This window comes from Chelonia mydas, chromosome 6 (genome assembly GCF_015237465.2).
Source record: "Chelonia mydas isolate rCheMyd1 chromosome 6, rCheMyd1.pri.v2, whole genome shotgun sequence".
NCBI classification, from domain to species: domain Eukaryota; kingdom Metazoa; phylum Chordata; order Testudines; family Cheloniidae; genus Chelonia; species Chelonia mydas.
Window position 1 is genome coordinate 117,450,168 of NC_051246.2, and position 24,119 is coordinate 117,474,286.

At 40.9% G+C, this 24,119-nt stretch overlaps 2 protein-coding genes across 9 annotated transcripts in view; one reads left to right on the forward strand and one right to left on the reverse strand.

Annotated features, from left to right (window-relative positions):
- The window catches only part of BRF1 (BRF1 RNA polymerase III transcription initiation factor subunit), a 229,372-nt gene that overhangs the window by 110,066 nt on the left and 95,187 nt on the right, over positions 1-24,119 (reverse strand). For 5 of the 6 annotated variants that reach the window (XM_043547875.1, XM_043547877.1, XM_037901089.2 and 2 more), the window contains 3 exons: positions 22,728-22,800; positions 12,430-12,579; positions 10,861-10,954 (listed from right to left, as the gene is read on the reverse strand). In XM_043547875.1, coding sequence (XP_043403810.1) covers positions 10,861-10,954; positions 12,430-12,579; positions 22,728-22,800 — 317 coding nt within the window. The remainder of the gene's footprint in view (positions 1-10,860; positions 10,955-12,429; positions 12,580-22,727; positions 22,801-24,119) is intronic. The other variant, XM_043547878.1, reaches the window with a different exon arrangement.
- On the forward strand, positions 15,780-20,421 carry BTBD6 (BTB domain containing 6). Of its 3 annotated transcripts, XM_043547879.1 has the most exons (6): positions 15,796-15,931; positions 17,126-17,341; positions 17,551-17,857; positions 18,343-18,433; positions 18,687-18,805; positions 19,035-20,421. In XM_043547879.1, the coding sequence occupies exons 3-6, from the start codon at positions 17,640-17,642 to the stop codon at positions 20,065-20,067; spliced, it is 1,461 nt and encodes a 486-aa protein (XP_043403814.1). In that variant the 5' UTR covers positions 15,796-15,931; positions 17,126-17,341; positions 17,551-17,639; the 3' UTR covers positions 20,068-20,421. The 3 variants fall into 3 exon arrangements, with proteins under 3 accessions (XP_043403815.1, XP_043403814.1, XP_007068058.1); XM_043547880.1 differs by lacking the exon at positions 17,126-17,341 and having other exon boundaries at positions 15,780-15,931; XM_007067996.4 differs by having other exon boundaries at positions 17,126-17,857.

Genomic DNA, 24,119 nt, shown 5'->3' on the forward strand with positions numbered 1-24,119 from the left:
ATCACACACATGCATGTACACATACTTATTTATATATAGCTAAAAAGTAGTGTAACTACTTTCCTTAACTACCTGCTTGAAATATCTCACCATTATACATTGTTTAAATTATGTACAAGATATCAGCCTTTCACCAAATTGGTCAGTGTTTGACATAAGCCATCAAGTTCACAAATTGCTAAACACCGTAGTCCATACTGCAAAACACGTGACAGCATTAGTTTTGCAGTTAAGAAATACTGATGCAACCTTAACTGTTGCATGTTAAATTTCAAGGGTGTATGAAATTGTCATAATAAAATTTATTTCTTAGATAAAATTCTACATAAAACTATATCTCACTTTCATTTTGTTTTCACTTTTCATCTAAAGAAAAATTAAATCAGAGTGGCCAGTTTTAAGCTATGTGTAAAGGGAAAATAAATAGATGTACAAATTAAGATATTATTTGTCTTGACACCAAGTCAAAAAAGGCATTAAAAACTGAAATTTGGCAGACAACTATTTTCTATTTGTAGCAGAAGCGGTAGCAACCACTAGAGTTAAGGCTGAAATGCAACTTCCAATAAAACAGCCCCCCCCCCCCTTTTTTTTAAATGGTTTAGGACAAACCATCTCAAAACAAATTCCTTTGGGGCCAAAATTGTCCAGAGTTTGGTCTGTGCCAACAGGCATCCCCCACATATACTTTTATCCCCCCGGAAAAGATACAGCAAAATCTGTTCCACTGTTTTTGTCCAATCCACATATGTACAAAAATATACTTTCCCTCTGTGTTCAGTTCAGAAATGTTGCGCACAGCTCTACAACAGCGGAATTTTATTGAGACTTGGTTTGGTTTGTGGATCTTACTGGAGTATAAAAAACAAGGCAAGTCTGAAGGAAACCAAGGCAGCCATCACGCAGCTATGGGCACTGAAATTTTTTCACCTATGCACACCTTCCACAGGGGATTTCTTAGCCCTACCTACAGCTAGGAAGGATGGGGATGCCCAAGTGCTGCTCACTTAGCAATCCAGTTTTTCTATTCACTCACTGAAAACCAAATTTTCAAGGGCTTTTAAAGTACAGACTACAAACACTTTTGAGAGTTCCAGGAAATGCAAAATCTGAGAGGGACAGAATGTACAAGGTAGGAAAGGCCATGAGACTCCTCCCACCAATTCCCCAAAGAGGAGGGGGGATCAGTTGAAGCTGCCATCAAGGACTGAAGAGGGCCATAAACATTTTTTTAGACATTTCCAGAACTAATACACGACCAACTGACTGACTGCCTACACATACACAAAAGCCCGACTCCAATTCTGGGGAGCGAACAGCGTGGAAGAAAGGCACATTGGAGTAGCAATGGTGGAGCTTTGGAAAGAAGAACAAAGCGTTGTGGTTCTGGAGGGAAAATTTTAAAGATGCATACACAGGATATGTACTTTTAACATTTTATTTTATGTTGTCTATTACAACTTGTCTTTTTAAAATGTTTTAAAGGGTATTTTAGTGCATAACAAACAAAAAGAGAAAGAGTTACATAGGAATCAGATTTCAGAGTAACAGCCGTGTTAGTCTGCATTCGCAAAAAGGAAAGGAGGACTTGTGGCACCTTAGAGACTAACCAATTTATTTGAGCATAAGCTTTCGTGAGCTACAGCTCACTTCATCGGATGCAAATCAGAGTTCAGAATATTATATCAGATACCAAAGGAAAACTGCATTGTAAGTTACGTGGTATACAGAGATGCTTAATTACTATTTGTATGATCTCTTTTTACAAAGAAATATTTAACACAGTAATTCAAAATTCTAAATAATATTTTTGCACATCCATATAATATTAATTGTAAGTTGAAATATCATTACTAACATTTTGAGCAACAGATTGACTTGAGAGGCTATCTGTAGAATCTGAAGAGTTAGTCAACTGATTTGCCTTTTAGTAAAGTCTCAGAATATTAATATATGTGCCCCATCATTTATTGTCTGAGCTTCCTTCAGAATTGTTGACCCATAGTATTGTATTCAGTAGCATGAGGCAGGTTCAGACTTCAAGTTGGCACAGAGGTGATACAATAGATTGCGTAGACATGATTACAAGGTGTTTGCTAAATAAATCAGTCTATTTTTACATTATCATCCTTTTTTTAAATGCACACACAATATATGCATCGATATCATACATACACCCCACTTTGTAGAGGCACTGAATACAGATATCAGAGAAATGGTTACACACTTTACACGCTACTACTTATGTAATAAACTAATATACTATATTTTATTATTATTAAAGACAACAATGGTCTAATATTTCACAGGCTTGAGACTATGATGATCATATATTTTTTAAAATATATATTTGTGAATATATCATTAGTAAGTATTAAAAAATTAGCACCTTGAAAAGGTATATGCCTGTACATGTGCTTATACTTATAAGCTCTAACACTTATGCAGTTGTTAATCGTAAACTTTAAAGCCCTGCAAACACTTACACCGGTGCTTAACTTAATACACGTGGTAATCCCATTGACTTCACAAATTATCCTTTGGATTCTTGGAATTTCAATGTAAAAGTCCCAACAAACTTTTTTTTTAAAAAAGGAATTTGTAACTTCAAGAACTGAAATGTTTCAAGCACTTTATAAAACACTAGTAGCTGAAAGCCATGCTACCGCACAAGTGTATTTCATAAAATCAGAGTGTCTCAGAACTTAAAAATTAGACAGACTGCAAACCCCAGCGATGACTGAACCTGGTGACATTCTAAACAGAAAGAGCTCTCAGCCATGCTTGCAGCTGTTTCCATCACTTCACACTGACTCAACAGACATTCTAGACTTCAGAGTGGCAATCCTGGAATCTTATTACATTGATTGCGTTGTTAATATTGGAAATTAAAATACACTTATGAAATTTAATGGTTGCCCTTTGAATATGCTATATGATTTCCATGAAAAGAATAGAAATACAGCCTAACCTTACATTAAGGGAACTACTCAGCTGCAGAAAGTCAAGCACTTAGGGAACTGTTTGCAGCATCAGGGCCAAGACAGCATTCATAAATTGTAATTATTGTACAGAAGATATCAAAGACCGTAAACAAGGAGTGTTGTACTGCTAGTGGTGTAAGGAAGCATCTAGGTATATCTCACTAAAATAATTTCCCTGGCATTACAGAGGCTTTGGGCATCAGTGCACCTTGATTCAGCCTGTTCTCTGCCTATGGTTTAGGGCATGTTTACACAGCAGCGAGGAACATGGTTCGCACCGTGGGTAGACAGACACCTGCTAGTTCTGCTCAAGTTAGTGTGCTCCACGCAGCAGGATGGCCACGGGCAGCACAGGCAGCAGTTGGAGCTGGCCACCCAAGTGCAAACCCACCTGACCCACTCATAGGCGCTGACTCCATGGGTGCTCCGGGTCTGGAGCACCCATGGGGAAAAACTGGTGGGTGCTCTGCACCCACCAGCAGCCAAGCTCCCCGCCCACCTCACCTCTTCCTCCTTCCCTGAGCGCGCCGCATCCCCGCTTCTCCTCCACGCTGCTATTTTTAAGTGCACTAGTTAGAGCAGAGCGAGCATGCGTCTGTCTCCCCATGCTGAGACTTGCTCTCCCGACTGTTGTTTAGACATACCCTTAATCTCCAGAAAGCTGAAATACTTGGGGTTTGGTGAGGATTGGCCGGGGGCGGGGGGGGAGGGGGGGGGGGTTCAGTGGCCCATGATATACAGGAGGTCAGACTAGATCATCTAGTGGTCCTCTCTAGCCTTAAACTCTATAGGTACATCTACGCTGCAAAAACAAAACAAAAAAAACAAAGACGACCCTGTGTCTACAGACTTGGGCTTGCGCTATGGTGTTAAAAATAGCCATGCAGACATTCCAGCTCTGAAGCACAGGGAGGAGGCTGGGTTTCAGAGCCCATCTACACATGGCTATTTTTAGCACCATAGTGCAAACCCAAGGCTGCAGACACAGACTTTGAGACTTGATGACATAGGTTGTTTTTTTTATGCTGTATATGTATGTAAGTGAGAAATTAAAATATTGAAATGTACTGGTAATTTGTTACTAGTTTTGTAGGAAGTAGGTTTAAATTTAATGTTACACATGAAATTGGACCCACAAAAAATGGTAACTTTTTCCCATGAAAACAGAAACAGACAACCCAACTACTAAGGTACTGCATGGCACGGGAAGGACAGCCAAGCTGGAAGTTAGTCCAGAGGATTTAGAAGATTTTTTAGAAGTGATTCATCCACTTATAAACCACTTTGAAATTATTTTCATACACATTTGGGGGGCATTAAGTATTTTCGAATTCGACTTCTTAATTTAGCAAAGCAGTTGTTGGTGACTCTCTATGGCTGATGATGCAGGAGAAGGATGTGGACTACCACCACTATCAACAACTCCTCTTCTTCCGATCTCTCTCCCAGTTTTCTAAAAGTCACCTTCCAAACGACATCTCCTTGAAAGAACCTCAATTGACTCTGACATATGATTGTACCTCCCTTAACCTTCCCTTTCTCAAAATGCTTGAGAAAGTCATCTCTCCAATTACCTTTCACACAATTTTAGTGTGGGTTTCACTCTGCCCACAGCACAAACAAACACTTCTCAATGGAGTCATTGCCTTCTCCCTCATTCTCCTTGATCTTAATAGACTTAATATCTTCTCCCTCAATATTCTTGACCTTAGTACAGCATTCAACATTATGGAACTTCTAACCTTGTGACCACCTCCCTAGCTATGCAGGCATCTCTGGTCCTCTCACATCCTGGTATTACTCCTACATATCAAACTGCTCACCTCTCTACCTCTGGTGGCAGAAGACATTCGGATCAAGATGGAATGCTGCATGCTTGGACCTAAAGTCTATATGAGCTACACACTGTTGCACTGAAAATAGGGGCAGCTGCAATCAACACAGATTTATACACGCTATGTATGGAATACTTCTTTTCCAAAAAGTTACCCAAGCAGCCTTGGGTTGGAGAAACTTTCAGAGTCCATAGTGCAAGCATAGGGACCAATTTATCAATTTTTTCTTCCGATGATTTCAGCCAGATCTATAACAGCAGAAGCTTTTGGTAATGATGGTTTGGGATTTGTTTATGGGGGGGGGGGGGGGGGGGGGGAGTGGAGTGTGGAGTGTGGGGAGAGGGGGTTGGTCAACAGAAAAATTTTGCTGTAAGTAGAGAGGTTCTCTCTAACAAACTGCAATCCATACACTGCAAATGCTTTGAAACAATTCTGGTGTAACGTTCCTCTTTCCTCTAAGTGATGTTTCACTACTGTACTGAAGTTTAAAAATAAGATGTATTTATTTCCATTGAAGAAACTGCCTCAGATCTTCAAACAGGGATCAGGGCCCTGTTGTACTAGATACTGGACAAACACTGTGTCGCTGCTCCAAAGAGATTACAAGTTAGCATTTAGCAATATGCAACAGGTGAATAAATGGATAAACAAGGGGGAAAATATTGACTGAAGAAAAAAGGAGATAGTGGAGACAGGTGCATTATCTAAAGACATAAATGTAAGGGATAAACAAAAATATTGAGGAATTTAAAAGCCAATTCTTTTGTATCATCAAAACTGATAGAGAAAATAAAAAATTGACTAGTTAATATTTGTACAGTGCTTTGAACCTATGAAGTAATATATAAATCAATATTATTCCAATTAGATTGGCGATGAAACAGATAGAATTTTCAGTGCATTTATAAATATTTAATACATTTTGTTTCAACAATTAGGATGAGTTGTACTTTTGAATTCTGTGCCTCAAATTACAAAGCTACAAGGCCTTGTGAAGTGATTGTTAAGGTTATTTACTGAAGCTCTGCCAAAAGAAAAAGAAAATGGTTTTAAACCAAACATACAAGTTGAAAGTAATTAAGATCTCTTATTTTAAATGCAAGTGACAGGCTCTGTTGTGTCACCATTATGTTTTGTTGCTTTTACCTTGCAAAATGGGTTTCTTTTTATGATCAGATGAACAATTCTGCAAGGAGAAGCTGAATTACTTAATACCCATTAATGTCACATATCTGTGAGCCTCCTGCTGAGAACTACTGTTCTGATAAATAGCATTGGCAGATTAATTGGCCCTAAGGCTAATAAGTAGGGCCCAATACACCCCAGTCCCCAGAGAAGAGGGTAAACTGACCCAGCCTGCACTGTCAGAGGCAGTTGTGCTACAGAGGATTAGGATTTATCTCCCAGGGAAGGAGGACAGCTATAACCTATAGCAGTGGCTCCATAGGTAGAAAACTGCCATGATTTACACTGAATGGGCATCTCACCCAGGTGCCTTGACCACACCATCTCCCCAAACCACACTGCCCACTTTCATGACCATGTAACACCAACCACAGTGACAGAGTTGAGAGCACATTGTCCTGATCCAACCCCTTCAAGGCACATTTTCTGCCACAGACACTGGCATAATCCAGGAGCAAATCCACCCTTCAGCAGCAGTTTAACAAATTGGAAGAATAACTCAAATAGTAAGGCACAATCAGGAGGCTCAGAAATACTATTATTATTTTTAATAACTTTGACTACAATTTGTAGTTTGGTTTAAGAATTTTCAGCACTGTACTCAGCAGTACAGATGATATTTTAACATTGTCTATTAGTACCTACAACTAGTCCCATTCCCATCTACACAAAGCGATAACAGTTCTTAATACAATACAGCACAGAAACAGTAATAATTAAAAATAAATAAAACTCTACTTCATATGAGAAAGATATTTAAGTATGTGAAGCAAGTACTTATTAATTCAGACACTTCCATTTAATGATATTTCAAGATTCTAATTCTTGAAAGGAACAAAAAAAACCTTGGCTACAGAAACACTTATTCAAAGGGATTTTTTATTTGCCTTAGCTAAATACCATATAATGTGCTCTTATTTCAAAAACATCAATCAAGTTTTATAGATTCATGATAAATACAGTTGTAATTATAGCTCCCTGAAAATATTCAGCTGTCACATTTACCTTGTCAAAGTAAATAACGCTGTCATTTTAGCTGATGTGTATGACTTGAGTAAACATTTCAAAGCATGAATTTTACAACAAGACTTCTTCACTTAAACTGGTCAACATTAAATTTACTTCCAACTGCAATTTACTATGCTTATTATTACTCTTAATAAAAATTAACACTTAAATATATGATCTTAAAAGTATATTATAAAGCGCAGAAATCATGAATTATAAAATGTGTATTAAAGAACATGCCCATTGACCAGACAGCAAAGTAATGTTAGTATTGATATATCCCCATCATCATAGCATACAAGCATCTCACAAACAATGAATTTATCCTCATAACAACCCTGTAAGTTACGGAAATATCATCATTCCCATTTTGAAGATTAGGAATTGTACCACAACTATTTTTCACAACTGAAAAGTGAACTACATTTGAAACTAGTACTTAATATCTAATTAATTAGTTGCACCTAGATGCTCTATTGCTGATCACTGGGTAAAAAATTTCCTCCGAAGACAAAATTTAACAAAATTTTGGTAATATTGGAGATAGACAAATTTACCTACTGAAACAAAAAAAAAAGGAGAGGTTACTTAACTTGTACAGCAACTGGGGTTCTTCAAGATGTATCCCCCAATGGGTACTCCACGTCAGGATGCACACACCGCCGTGTGCTCTTGCTTGGAGATTTTCAACAGCAGTGTCTACAGGTCTGCGCCTGCATGTTCTGACTTGAGGGTAATATTGCGGGGGGAGAGGGAGGAGAACCCACCACCACTCCAGGTCCTTCTCAATCATGAAAGGACAAGGAGAGACTCTGAGGCCCACTGGGGTACAGAAACCCATTTGGACAGACTGTGTTGGGGAAGCAGACTGTTTTGAACTAGGCTCAGAGACACAGAGAATTATAGCATTCAAAAACCAGTCGGAGAACACTTCAATCTCTCTGGTCACTCGATTACAGACCTAAAAGTGGCAATACTTCAACAAAAAAACTTCAAAAACAGACTGCTGAATTGGAATTAATTTGCAAACTGGATACAATTAACTTAGGCTTGAATAGAGACTGGGAGTGGATGGGTCATTACACAAAGTAAAACTATTTCCCCATGTTTATCCCCACCCCCACCCGTTCCTCAGACGTTCTTGTCAACTGCTGGAAATGGCCCACCTTGATTATCACTACAAAAGGTCCCCCCCACCCCCGCTCTCCTGCTGGTAATAGCTCACCTTAAGTGATCACTCTCCTTACAGTGTGTATGGTAACACCCATTGTTTCATGTTCTCTATGAATATAAATCTCCCCACTGTATTTTCCACTGAATGCATCCGATGAAGTGAGATGTAGCTCACAAAAGCTTATGCTCAAATAAATTTGTTAGTCTCTAAGGTGCCACAAGTACTCCTTTTCTTTTTGCGAATAGACTAACACGGCTGCTACTCTGAAACCAGACACAGAGAATGTAGTCTTATACATTGGGTGTCACAAATGTATAAGATGCCATGTGACCTGAAAGTTGTAGGCAAGTATTTACTGTGGTTTGTGGACTCTATTACATTTTTATAACAAGGTTGGACATGGTGACAAATATGTCCCTGGGTAAATAGGTTCTGGCAGTGAAGGAATCCAGAGCGACCTCGATGAAGTCTATATACTCAATGGGTGAGAGGGTAGACTTTTCCATGTTAAGCGGAGACTCAGTGAATGAAATAGAGATAGGGCTTTCATGTTTGCAGTCTGAACCTTGAGGAACGAATGTCCTTTCAGGTGCCAATCATCCAGCTTGGGAAAGATGATTCCCATCTGTAGCCACGGCATGTGCGGCCTTGTTGGTGGCATCGAGCAACAGTTGAAGAGATGCTTTGGCAACTGTCTGAATTCTGTAATAAGGGCCTGAAATTGCGCCTTCTAATCCTGAGGCAGGTGATCAATAAAAGATGTAAATAGTTTGTGAAGTTTCAGAGTAACAGCCGTGTTAGTCTGTATTCGCAAAAAGGAGTACTTGTGGCACCTTAGAGACTAACCAATTTATTTGAGCATGAGCTTTCGTGAGCTACAGCAAGTTATACTTTGCCATAAGGGCTTGGAAATTGGCTGCTCTGAACTGTAGAGAAACTCTTGGCTTGGTTCTAGTCTCTATGCTTCGAAGGCACTGAGTCCAATGTCAAAAACAGCACCACTCTGGAGGATTTCTCAGTGTGCAACTTCTTGGTCGGTGCCACAGTTGGTACCGGAAGGAACAGGAGCAACGGCAGCATCCTTACTAGGACATGAGGTTGCCTGAGATCCAGGCTGCAGGGATGACTTTCCCCTGTTCTTGTCCCATTCTGGGAAGTTGGGTCTTTTCCTCTTCTAAGGTTTTGACAGTCCCATAAGGCCCCCAGAATCTTTGCTTATCAAAGAATCGAAGGCAGGAGGCCACTCCAATGTACAGGGGTTTAATTCTGTCCTCTCTGAATTTCCCAGGTCTGCTTTTAAATCCTAAGGAGATCTTACATTTGGTGGGAACGTGGGAGGTCTGACAGGGTTTGGAGTCTGAGGTCTTGGGCATAACCCATACTCAAGGCTAGGGATCAAGGTCCAAGAAGGTCCGAAGTGGGTGACCAAAAAAAAGGTGGGGGGGGAGGAAGACATGCCCCCCCAAAAGCACTGACTGTCCTAAATTAACTGTAAACAAACACAAATAAAGAAAATACTAAGAAAAAATAAAATGTAAGCAAGAGGAGTAGCCAGCCACGTGGCTACCACAAGCGGACACTGAGACGCTCCATCTCAAGCCCCAGGCGGTTCAGAACGAACTGGAGTGGCAGTGGATTTGCCCCTCTTTATCTACCCGTGTGTCAGAGCACGTGGGCATCCAGGACACAGGCACGGACCCACAGACGCTGCTGATGAGAATCTCCAATCAAGAGCTCACAGGCACAGGCATATCCAAACACGGAGCACCCATAGGTACACTACTCAAAGAAGAATGGGAGAATATTTCACAATTTGGTTACTTTTTACTGAATTCATGGGAAAAAAGTTAGAACTCTCTAGTAATCTTCCAGTTGTACTCATTTTTTGTTTACTCATTAATGAAAAATGCAAGCAATTACTAGGTCTTCTTTAGTGTGTGTCCTTCTTTTAGTATTTTGATTTCCAATTCTTTACCTTGATATGAAGAATCCAAAAATACTTTTAAAGAATAGTGTCTTCAAAATTAAAAGACAAAAAGGTACATGGGAAATTTCCATGTTCAGGTTCTGGTCACAAGCACTTGGGACCTTACATTAAATTGTCATCTTGTTTTACAAGCTTGATTTTTATTATGTTCAGGACATAGCTCTATTTTATCATCACTGTACTACTAAAAGCGCATGACTCTACAGAAAATTTTACAAATTTCGTGAAGTGGTGTGTTATCAGTTACAAAAATACAAGATACACTAGGGACTAAATACTGGGTTAATGCAGTAAACCCACAGCATTCGCAGCTTTGCAGATCAACCATTTACTCCACCTGCACAGTTAAGAATCTTGCTGACATTTCCGCCACTTAAATCTTGTGTGATGTTGCGCAAGTCACTTAACTCTGCCTCAATTTTCCCAGTCGTAAAATGGGGATAATGCTTCTTACCCACCTTTGTAAAGCACTTTGAGGACCCAGAATTAGAAAATGCTATGTAAATACTAAGAAATGTTACTTAAAGTTGACCAGCAAACCAAGTTTTTACTTTCATAGTTCCTGGAATTTCTAAAAAGAAAAATAATCCATTTCTCTCTCACCTGCCCACAAGCACATGCACACACAAGAACTTACTACTCTTCAGTATCTTAAATAAAAGATTAGAACAATAAAACTCCACTGACCTTTTCCTTAACGTAGACTCACAAACCTTGACCACTCTGATAACCTCTTTAACAGTACGTCGGAAATCATGCATTCTTGCTGCCACTAGAAGAGCTAGAGAATGAGCAGAGAAAGTCAGTGACAAAGATATTTAAGCAGAGCAAAGAAAAAGAAAGAAGAAAACACTGAGCCATGCAAGTACACTCTATCTCTGCTCTCAACTTCAGTTAAAGAACAGCAAATGCTGATGTTCAGCTGTACGCTTGAATTCAGGTGATTAAGTTGAATTGTACAAACTTTGCTTCCCATTCAATAAAATTAAGCCAGCAAACTGGGTTCTGTAAAATTCTATGCTTTAGTTGGATTTGGCAGCCAAAGTGAGCTACTCAAATACAACACAAGAATATAGAATTGTTCCATACACAAAAAAATGTAATTTTTTTCAGTAGCAATCTGATCTTCATCAATAAATTGCTCTCCTAGAACCTTTACCAGAAGCCAAAAATAAGATATAGATTCCATCTAGGTAGTTGTCAGTCCCAGTAAAAGATTATTTCCTATTATTACTATTTGTATTTCAATAGTACCCAAAGGCTCATGGAATCGGGACTCCATGGTATTAAATGATATACCAATGCAGAGGAAGTCATGGTCCCAGTCCCAACAAGTTTACACTCAGATTTGAAACAAGATACAAAACTAAGTGTCACAAACAGTGAGAGAGAGGGTGAGGGTACCAAGAAGATTGTGTGGTCACATGGGTTATCTGTGTGTTCTGCGTTATTGCAAAAAAACCTTTTCTTTTACATATGTACACACTTAAAATTTGCAAATAATGTAAAGTGTTGAGATAGCCTATGTAATCAAACTAGCTTCTTGATAGCCTCATCGTATCAGCTATCCCTGACTCAACTTAACCTAAGTTGCTGGATTTTTTGTAGGTATTAGAGCACAAATGGGTCTCTTGCAGAGAAGCGTGATTAGTTCAGGGAGGGCACTTCATGCATGAGGGGCAGCATAAAAGAATGCATATAGATATTTGTGGGAAAAGAGGAGAAATGGGAGGTCAAAGTTAGTATCACTGGCAAGTTAGAGGAGATGGGGACTAAGCAATGGGGAATAAAAGTGATTAAGACAGGAGGGGTAGGTTCAAAGGTGAGGACAAAAAGCTTGAATTTGCAGAGCCAGTAGAGGGATTTCAAATGGGAACGAGGAGTGACATGGGCAGAGCAACAGGGAAGGATGATGATCTTAGCAACTATATTTTGCACATATTAGAGTGAGTGATATGGATACCGAGAGGAGGGTAGAGTAAACAAGCTGCAAGAACATGAGGGCCTGGAACAAAAGTCTTAGCACCATGGACAGAAATAAAAGGTTGAATTTTGGAAATGCTTTGGATGAAGAAGTTGCTGGATTTGAACATGGCTCTGCACATTTAGGCCATAAGAGCAACGGGTATCCAATAACTTCTCAGCTAAGAGACGAAAAGTCACCATCTGATGACTAAACCCCAAACAGAGCCTTTTTATATAGCAAATCAGATTGGCACTTTGTGCGCTGAACAATTGACACAAGATTTTAGATACCTGCTCCACAGAGCCCCGATGGTCGGCGTCCTGTGTGCATCCAGTCTCTTTTCATCCTCTGTAATAATCTTAGAGCTGTCATTGATACCTTCTGGTTCTTTTCTCCAAATTCTAGCATGTGCGCAAAACGAGGAATATATAAACATGGATCTGCAACACAATAAAATACAATTATTTCTAATCTTGACTTTTAGCTTTTGAAACATGCACCCTGAACAAGTGTACCACAGACATTCCATGGTTGATTTGCTATGTATCTCAGAAACAGAAAACTCCTACAACAATGCCTTTTTTTTTTTTTTTTTGGAGACTGGATCCTTTGACCTGGTTATTCTTTAGAAACACCTTTTTAATCTCTGTACCAATTAACAGCTAAAACACTAATCCTTTTTTGCTTTACAGTTAAACATTTTTAAAGTATCCTCATGGTGTATTCCACATATACTCTTAGGCCACTGTTCTGCAAAGACTGGTACATGTGCCTAACTTTATGCATATTATGGACATTAATGGGTGACTCCGCACATGTGTTAACTCAAGCATTTGCAGGATTGGGGGATAATTTAGATCCAAACTTTTTAACATTCACCGGTACAGCAACATGTATACTAACTTATGTGTCTCTGTACCTAACTGTAAATTATTACCCTTTGAAACATAATTAATCTGTTTATAAATAAAATATTACTACCAAAAGTCTACACGTATCTCCAAATTTAACCAGCTACAGTTCCTTAATCAAAATTCCATAGTCACCGATTCATACTCCAGCAATAGAAAAAGCTGTTTATCAGGCACACCAGAACAGAACTTCAGCTGGTGTAAAATGTCATTGACTTCAACGGAACTAAGATAATTTACACCAAATAAGTATCTGCCCCTCTGTGTATAAGGTAATTTCAAATTTTGGTGTTATCAGCTATAGACTAATAGAACAGCAAAAAGCTGTCTGTAGGGGTGGTTGCTTTACCTAAACCAGCTTCTAGTTTATCAAATAGAATCTTTTAAAAGCTATGCTCTATACTTGTTTACTCTTTTTTCTGGGGCATCATTTTCTCATTTCCTGGCAGCCTCTTATCACTTGACCCAAAATCTATGGGGTATGGTAAATTGTTAACTTTATACTCAACTCAATTTCCTTAGCTGATTCCCCATTTGGGCACTTTAACTGATAAAGATGGTAGAGCATTTCTGCTGAAAACATTCATTTAAATAGTCTTACAGATTTGCAATTAATCAAACCAGTTACATTTTACTACTAAGTTCAAACAATGGATATCCTGTTGCCATTTCCAATTACCAGGATTGCACTACACACCTCCAGCCTTTCCATTTAAAAGTCTGCATATTTTACTTTAAATCAAAAACTTCGAGACATACGTATTTCTCCCAAAGAATTTTGAAATTACAAAATGGAATCAACTAGTAAACATGATTATAAATAAAACAATAGAAATATTAACTCCCAAAGGCAATTAGTAAAGAAACAGAATAATTCCCACTGTTCTCCAATCATCATCCATATCACATCTAACATCAGGGATGTCTATCTAACAATGTATTCTAAGGTGTTTATCACCAAAAAGTAACTGGATTGTCTGAAAGAATATACCAGGGAAATCTACCTTCAAATCCTTCAGTTAAAAAAAAAAAAAAACCACACCACCACCACTATAAAGGTCTTTCAAAACTATGGTCTCATTTTTAAAAAAAACTCTAACAAAAACCTGTTTAAGTCATAATTCAACAAAACAAAATGACCCTTTAAAGTGAAAACTCATTTCTCTAGCTTTTTACATTTCCAATTTCCATTTTACATTATTCCAAAACACCAAATGTGTAACGGTGACAATTCCAAAATCTTCACAAGTTCACTTGGCAGGGTTTATACAAAACGGCTCAACTTACGTGGGAGCTGAGGCCACTCAGCACCCCAGAAAATCAAGGCCTCAAATGAGGGGAGGAATTTATTATTACTTCAAATTCTTCAGAGCATTTTTTTGCTGTAATTTCTATGAACTGACAAACATTTGCATTGTAGCTTTCCAGGAAATTCTGCCGACATTCATGCCCACAGATCATTTGACAGAAACTAGTTTGTGCTACACATTATTAATTTACATTTTTAAACTAGCAAAACAATCAGAGTCTTGAAAAGTAGTAAATGCAAATGACTTAAACAAAAACAAACACTGAAAAGAAGCTCTCCACCAACCGGCAGACTGCAAATGGCTGTAATGCAGTATTAAGAGTATAAGAATTAAATGTAGGTCTAGAATGAGTGTAAAATCAACTTCTTAACTGGATGCAAACAAGCCAACACATTTTTAAAAAGTTAAGTTAGAAGTAAAATACTGCATTTTTTTTTAACTCATTCCAAATAAATGCGCAGATACTACAGACTGCTCCAGGCTGGCAGAACTCTGCTCCCATACAGAGCCCTATTGACTTCAGGGAAATACCGTGCATTTGCAGGGGTCATTCTGAGCCAAACAGCTTGCAGGATCAGCTACTAGTTATGTTTATTTATGCTACTACAGTGTGCACTCTTCAGAAAGTTCCCCCCCCCCCATCCTTCCTTCCTATCCTACCTTTGTCATGACACCTCTGCTTTGAGCAGTACTCATCAAAACAGATAACATAAATTTCAGGGTGAAAAAAGAGGTGGCCACAAAATTTCAAAATCCTCATTATGAGCCAGAAAGCAAGAATTGCTGGATCATACAAAACAGAGAAGGCATAAATGTGTGGTCTGTGAACAGTTACTGTAATACAGTGTGCTTCAGGAGGTTAATTACAGGCCTTGTTCAGAAATGACTGCGCCTCTTATCACCACCACCATCCCACACACAAAAAAACCCCACAGAAAATGTGGCAAAGCTATAATCCAGCGAAGTGCTAGAAATCAAACTCAGAGGTGAAGGCAATAGTGGTGCAAGTTACACACTGGTAAACAGAGACTAGTCAGGAGCAGGAGTGTAACACCCCAGGTGTGGAAGGGTGATGGATGGGGTTGTAGCTGGGAAAATAACCAACAAGCTGGGGGTTTAAGATAAAGCCCAGCCCTTGCCTTTCCTGCTACAACCCCACCCTTACACTGTCTGGATGTGTGCAGGAAACTCCAGTTTCCACGCACTCGGAATGTAGCCCAAGTGTCAGCTGCAGTTCTCACTTACATCCTGAATATCCCTCACTGCTTTTACCACCGGGACAACTTAATGTTTTGTCTGTGCTCTTGCGGCTCCGAAAAGTCCAAACCCTGGAGGGAGAAAGGGCCTGACAGCAAGCAGCTTTGCTCGAAAGGCGGCCGCAGAAGGCCTTGGGGCGCCCTCGCTCGGTCCGGCTGGGAACGACTGGCTGCACAGAAACAGGATCTCAGACCCAGCCCCCTCCCGTCTTCCCAACCATTTCCATAATCATGGCTTCTGACTCCACGGAGCAGCCTGCCGTGCAAACTTTCCCAGCTCGGTGTGGACGGAGGGACGCCTGGTGAGGGCGGCAGGTACAGTGACCCCGACTTTTTGCGTGGTCTGGGGCAGGCTGGGTCTCTGCAGAGCTCCCCCGCAGCTGGGCAGCAGCTGAGTCCCAAACTGCAGCGCTGCTGTGCCTCTGCGTGGCATTTCTGCCGTGCCTGCTGGGGCTCCCACTCTGCAACATGTCAGACTTGCTCTGCTGCTGCAAGTAATGCCCGGGATCGGGAAGAAAACAACAGCCCCGCAGGCTCTCTAGGTGCACGGGCGGCGGGGAGGGGGGAGAGAAGGGAGGCTTTCAGGAAGAAAAGTCGCTCCGATCGCCAGCTCTGCCCCCATCTGTTTACTGCCTTCCTGGTTCACCTTGGCTCAGCATCAAAGCCCGAGTCAAGCCAAGCTCTGAGCTGCCCTCGGGAAGGGGGGACGCTGCAGAGCTGGGGGCTCTCTCGGGGAAGTTCAACGCAGACTGCGGATCGCCCGTGGGGCTGGGTTTACTTTGCAGAGGGCTGGAGGGAAGTTGGCGGGGTAGGTCCCCATTGCACCGGGGGAGGGGGGTTGCGAGTGTAAGGCTCCCCCCGCCTCTGGGGGTGAATTTGGAGCATCAGTACATTTGGCTCCACTGCAGCCTTTCCTGGGCGGTGGATTTTGGCTCCCTGTAATTTTCCCAAGCGGCTGGGGTGGGGGGGGCGAGCTGGCGGGTAGGAGGGAGCGCGGAAGAATGACATATTGTCTGGGAAGGGAGGGAGCCCGGGGCCCGGGCCCCGCCGCTCCCCATTGGAGCAGGCGGGCGTGACGCGCGGGGCCGCGGCTGGCTATTTGAGGCAGGAGGCGGAGGGAAGCCGACACACACACACACACACACGGAGGGGGCAGCGCACACGCGTGAGGACACGGGCGCCCGGCCCCGCTGCTGGCTGCAGAACCACAACCGCGCAGGGAGGCGGCGGCGCCCGCTGAGCGCCGCGGAGACGCGCCCAGCGGCTCTGGCCTTTCAGACGCAGGGGCGCTGCGCGAGGCACGGACCCTCACACCGGCCCCGTGGGCATCTGCTCCGAGCAGGACTGAATCTGGGAAAGTTTTGTTCCGCGGGCAGCGCGGCGGGATTTACAGCATCCGCCTCCCCTCGCGTGCGGAGGAATTACAAGGTGCGGACTGGGAACCGCAGGCAGGGTTTGTTCGGCCCTTGTTTAAATACTGGGGCTGGGAACTTGCTGCTCTCTCTGCAGATGTTTAACCCTTGCCCGGAAGAAGGATCCGAGTCGCCTTTCAAAGAAGATCCAGTGGTTGGCAGCAGCTCGGCACTGGCTGGGCTTTAACTCTTGGGGGCTTTATGGATTGACTCTGCTGCTCCTCCTTTTGGGGAAACACTTTGCCTGTATCCCTCCTGGGGTCTTCCTTTGCAATCCTGCCTGTGGTCTTGAGGCTGGGACCTTCAAGCAAAGGTGAGCTCTGGCATCATTCATTACGGCACTGTTCTGCTCCCCAGAAAAGGTGCTCAGGGCTTTTGAGCAAAAGCTGCAGTTTAAAATCATAAGTATCCAGGTAGTGGGACCTGACTTTAGAATAGCTGTCCTCTTGCTCATGCCACTGCCCCATGGCTGCCTCAATGGCAGGATCATGAAGTGTTTGACTTTCTTTCTTCTGCTTCCAGAGACCTTAAAGAAGTCCAAAAAGAGCGTGAGGTCAAACAGCAAGGTGCCAGCATGCTATGAGATAGTGCCCCTCTCCCTGAAGAAGAAGATGGCTGCAGAGCTTTACCCTGCCAGCGCTAACACCAATATTGCAAACAGTAATAACGCTGCTGCTGCCACCGTCACTGCTGCTGCCAATAGCAAGAAAAACGCCCTTCAGCTTCAGCAGAGTGCCCAGCCGCCGCCGCCACCACAACTGCAAAACCTGAACAACAACAATTTGGAGAGCTCCAACTGGCAGTCCTTCCACCCCACCCTGCGGGAGAGGTAAGTGCCAGCCTGGCCAGAGTGTCAGAGCCTGGGCAGCCCTTGCCCCCCCACCCTGCAGGAGAACTATAGGGCAGGAGCCAGTCCCATGGCATCCCCCTTCTGTGCCAAAGGCAGGGAACATGGGTTGTTTAGCAATGAGCGGCCCTGCCACCCAACACTGGGTGGGAAGAGAGAGTCTGGCTCCCCAAGCCAAAAAAACAGCAAGTTGTGGCAGTCACAGGCCCCCTGCAGCCTAAGGCCAGGGGAGTTCAAGTACTGCATCTGTATATTGGCCACATTCTGCCCTCAACTCACTTGTGCAACCACCGACTCCACAGTGAGAGAAAGTGTCCCACTGTGTCCCATTGCACAGCTGTAGCAAGGGGGAGGAGTAGACACGTACTGAAACCAGGACTCAATTTATGTAGCATTAGGTCGCATTGTGGCATCAGGTGATAAACTTGGCAAATCTAATTTGGTTTCTCCCTTCCTGTTACTTTCAGGAACGCACTGATGTTCAATAACGAACTTATGGCTGATGTACATTTTATCGTAGGCCCCCTGGGGGCATCAAAGAAAGTTCCTGCCCACAAGGTTTGTGCAGCTGATATTATTTTTTCCTTCTGCTAGGGTAGTGGAGTTAACTTGTCTAATTATGATATTTTTGTCTTATCTCCAAAGTAAATAAATAACTTTATCTATATTAATTATAATGGGACAGTTTAAGGGATTTCTGTTTGAACTGACGCTTTTAAGTTTCCCCCAGTACCTCTTCTGTCAGCTAGTATGTTTAATTACTACAGCTACATACTAAAGACATACTTGTCTTTTTTTTTTTTTTTAACAGTATGTTTTGGCAGTTGGTAGCTCTGTCTTCTATGCTATGTTTTATGGTGATCTTGCAGAGGTCAGATCTGAAATCCATATACCAGATGTGGAACCTGCAGCCTTTCTAATCTTATTAAAGTAAGTGGTCATTACAAGTCTACAAATCCTGTGGAGAGACTAAAAGTGGTTTATAAAAATCTTTAAAATCTTTTAAACAGCATCTAGGAACATGCAGCTATTACACTTTATTAAATGTGCTGACAAATGTCAAATATGACAAATTGCTACTTGTCAGTTATGACAATTGTAGCTTAATCTCTCAGGGCTTATATTGCTTTTAAAAATACTTGTTTTTTATTCTGTTTAGGTATATGTATAGTGATGAAATTGACCTGGAAGCTGACACAGTGCTGGCTACTCTGTATGCTGCCAAGAAGTATATCGTCCCAGCCTTAGCAAAGGCTTGCGTCAATTTTCTGGAGACTAGTTTAGAGGCTAAAAATGCTTGTGTTCTGCTATCTCAGAGCAGACTCTTTGAGGAGCCAGAATTGACGCAGCGCTGCTGGGAAGTAATTGATGCTCAAGCAGAAATGGCATTGAAGTCAGAAGGCTTCTGTGAAATTGATCAACAGACACTAGAGATCATTGTAACCAGGGAAGCACTAAACACTAAGGAGGTGGTAGTTTTTGAGGCTGTTCTTAATTGGGCAGAGGCTGAATGCAAAAGACAAGGGCTACCAGTTACACCAAGGAACAAGAGGAATGTATTAGGAAAAGCTTTATATTTGGTGCGAATTCCAACTATGACTTTGGAGGAGTTTGCCAATGGAGCTGCTCAATCTGACATCCTTACCCTTGAGGAAACACATAATATATTCTTATGGTATACAGCTGCAAATAAACCCAAGCTAGAATTTCCACTGACAAAAAGAAAAGGACTTGTACCTCAAAGATGCCATCGATTTCAATCATCTGCATATCGTAGTAACCAATGGAGGTACAGAGGTCGCTGTGACAGTATCCAATTTGCTGTAGATAAAAGGATATTCATAGCAGGACTAGGCTTGTATGGGTCAAGCTGTGGTAAAGCTGAATACAGCGTCAAAATTGAACTTAAGCGTCTAGGAGTTGTTCTTGCTCAAAATCTGACAAAGTTTACTTCTGATGGATCCAGTAATACTTTCTCTGTGTGGTTTGAACACCCTGTGCAGGTTGAGCAAGACACATTTTACAACGTAAGTGCCATTCTTGATGGCAATGAACTTAGTTATTTTGGGCAAGAGGGAATGACTGAAGTACAATGTGGAAAAGTAACATTCCAGTTCCAGTGCTCCTCTGATAGTACCAACGGAACTGGAGTACAAGGAGGACAAATACCTGAACTCATTTTCTATGCATGATGCATTTTACTTCGACTGTATTCCAGTACTGCTATTCACACTAAAGGATTTCTTTTGATTACTACAAACCTCTACAGCAGTGTGGAATGTTAGGCTACTTACCTATCTACTACATCAGGCTATCAAAATAAGTGAAGGAATGCTCTTGAATTTAATCTTATTTTATTTATTCATAAGATATTTGACTTAATTAAAACTGCAACATGCAGAAAAACGTTAAATTCTGCACGTAATGTGCATTTATTTTGTATATAGATAACTAACTTGCAGACTGCAGCTGACTCAAGCAGGATGTTCTAAACTAGATCAGTTTATGAATCTGTGAAATATAAAACATTTTTACTTGCCCTAAAACCTGTGTACTTGATCATTGCTGATCTTATGACTTGTGTCCATGTTAATATATCTATAGTACAGTTTAGTGGTGGGACTCCTAAGAAAATGATAAACAGAACACTCAGACTACTGAGTTTGTCTATAAAAGGCATAACTATCAGCACAAATATAGAGATTGCTTTGCAAGATCACTAAAGCTCTCCACAAACAGGCACACTATACAGTTTCTTCCCACCTCGGAGGTGATGTATAAGGAAGCACAGTTTTCTTAAACTTCAGTGACAAAGCAGAAAGGTTTGAGCGACTGTAAAGCTGATTTTAAAAAATATCCTAAGCTTTTATTTGAAACCTTACAAGATTTCATTCAGATTAAGTTCTCTGCAGCTACTGCATTTGCTCTTTGTAGAGTTAGGGAAGCTTTAGATTAAACTGACATCTGTCCCATTTTCAAGTAAGTTGCAACAGACTGGTCTAATGTCTAGGCCCTTGTCTACACACAGTTAAAAACAGATTTGTTAAATTGGTTCAGAAACTGTGTGTGGACTAGGATAATTCGAAACCAATGTATGAAGTAAGAACTTTATGACTCAGTTTTATGTATATTTGGTAAAAGTTACAGTACTAAGCCACATTTAAATGCAGCTATATATATATATGTATAAATGCAGCTTTAAAATCTTTACAATCTACAAAAACCCAATGAAGGAGGAAAGAACTGAAATATCAATAATTAAACTGCCCAAATTCAGATGCTAGCTTGAGAGACACACAGTCTGGTAAAAAAAATCTTAAATAGTACATTTAAAATTCCTGATGATGAGGGAGGAAGCCACCTAAACAGGCTGCACACCAAGAGCACCCTCTTTGCTTTTCTCATACAGCTGACAGGTAAAATAATCCCTCAAATGTACTTGATCACATATTTACACCTGTTGAGCTAATTCCAGGATACAGACTACAAAAATGACTGAAGTAGCTTTTTCTATCATTCGAGATTAGGCAGTTGAAAATATTTACTGTGTACTATAAGCAGTACCCTTTTCTCATCCTTGTAGCAGTGACCTTGGAAAAAGTACAAAACGAGGATTAGAGATTTTTTTTTCCTGGTGTAAAAAGTACCACTAATATTTAGTTTAAAAGCTTGCTTGTTTTCCAGACAAATATTTGCTGGCTCCTGTAAGACAATTCAATTAAAATACAAACGATAATACAGGACTTCCTGTTCTGTCTTTAGAAACTGCAGTGCAAAATACTGAGGGAGCTAGATTTCCACTGCAAAAATCAGAGGGAGAATATTCTTTTCATCTAGTATTAAGATATGCCAAGTGAACTAGCCCAGTGATTTGGCTTATAGCTGTGTGGTGTCACATGTTATCGAGACTCCATGATCACTGAACTCAATATTTGGACAGGTGATGCTTAGTTTCCAGGGAGAGCAATGTTCTCAAGTGCTCCTCAAGGGCTAGCTGTAAACAGACTGAAGTTGCCTGTTTGTTGATGACAAAAAAAATCTCTCAGTCCCTCAATGCAGACTAAAAGATGTTAAGTTGGAGGAAATACAGGAGAGAGAAAAATACTAGAATAGAGAGGCGGGTAACAGTCACACGATACCCTTATGAACCAATCCCTTTAAGTGGCGTTAGCAAGGTTTTCTGTGGCTCAGAGTCTGCCAGGCTTGACAAAGTACTGAAATGTAACATGCATACACTGCTGTCTGGAGCTGCTACTACTAAAAGCAGATTTTAATATATGTTAGATTAAAAACTGTTTTCATACAACATAACCTGTGCTTATTTCAACCGCCACTTTTAAAACAAAATAATAGTAGAAGCAAACTGATTACTAACGTTCTCTCAAAACAAAGCTCCTCATTTTCCATAAATCCTCTTGTATTTCAAGTGTTGACATCAGCAGCTTCAGGTGCTGAACACAGTAAATTTAGCAAATACTTAACCTAATATTGTGTCTTATTTGGTTGAACTGAAATATGACAAGTCTGTACAAGCTTATAGATAAGTATCTCTCTCTCATGTCAGTCCATACTCTCATTAAGGCTTACACTATTCTTATACTAAGAGGTAGTGAATGACATTTTACTGGAAAAGAAAACAGTGTCAAGCTTACATGCATTCAACAGCAGCCCCACTATTGTGTTCTCTATTTTAAGATGACTTCTACACCTCAGTAACTGTCAAATTTTATCCCTGGACTATGAATTTCATTTTAAAGTGCCCCTTTAATACTGTACTGTGCAAATTTTTGGCCTTCTAAGAGCAATCGTGAAACTATAGTAAAGTACTGAAAGCCAACTCTTAAAAAAATACCTATAGCTGGAGCATTTATGCAGAGCTCTCTGGCCAGCAGAAGGAAAGTTTTTCCCAGCACATAGACATTCACCTATTAAAGACAGAAAACATTATTTGCACCTTAAATAGCAAACATTGAAAAAAACACTCCATTATACAGAGATGAAAATCCACCTCTGAAACAAACAAGTGGCTTTTGTTAAAAAAAAAAAAATCACCCAGATATTTTAAAGTGAAAGTAATCATTTGATGCAATCGGATTTATAGATCATAGAGGTAAGCTAAATTCTCATTAAAAGATATATGAAAAGTTAAAGCTGTGACACAAGCCAAAACAGAAAATCACTAAAAACACTGCACTACTTTGCAACAGGTTGCCTATTATGCTTTTCAGTGGGCCCCATTTTGTCCTGGAGTACTTGGGCAATTTCCCAGTTTGTCAGTTTATAGCTCAAAACACACATCGTTACATTAAACTATAACTCTGCAGTGGCACTCGTCTCTTCACTTAACAAAACCTGCAAGTTAGTGCAATTTTAGCTTTGTTTAATCATGTAAAGTGGTATAATTAGAATTTCACAAGCACAAACAAAACTACTTTTCCACCCAGGGAGGGAGTGGCACTCAGTGCTCCAAGGATTTTTGCCTTCCCTAATTTTTCAGTTACTATCCTCAGTTCAACATATTGGTTTTTTTAACCTATAAAGCCCTCACTTAGGAGGGCTTAGGAGACCTGGTTACCAGAAAGACTGCCTCTCTCACAGTGATTAAACTGCCACACTTGAGCTCAACAGAGGCGCTCGAGCTGAGGCTCCCTTAATATAAATGAGGGGGAGCTGCTAGCGTGGCATTTTCTGTGAGGGGTCCTCAATTTTGGAATAGTCACCCTCACCTGAGTCCACCAGACCTCAAATTTGTTGACTTTCCATGCACGCTGTAAAAGCTCATCTTTTTCCCCTTCTTCTCTGAGGCCGCTGAGGAGACTGTAGGCTCAGGAGATATTTATGGGCAGCCCTTTGTTTATATTCCTATAATGAGTTTTAATTTATGGACTAGGTACTTAGTCGTATTCCAAAAGTTTGAAGAAATGAAATAAAATAATGTATTAAGTCGTGCTTTTCTGGCCTTAGGAGAGGGCTGGATGTTGCTATGCTTCAGTTCCAAATTGACTGTGGGTGTTCCTACATGAGCACGCTGCGGCCCCAAGGCATAAATACAAGTCAAAGTTAAGAGACTCAGACCTCTGACACGATACTAAAAAAACAGTCCTTGTTTTTTATTTAAGTAGTCTATGTTTTAGTGGTTTTATGCAGCAGAAGTATCCCTCTGCCATGCAAAGTGAAGTTGGTTAGTAGAGAGCGAAGTATGCACCTGGGCTATTGAAACATATCAAACAAGCTTACGGAAAAG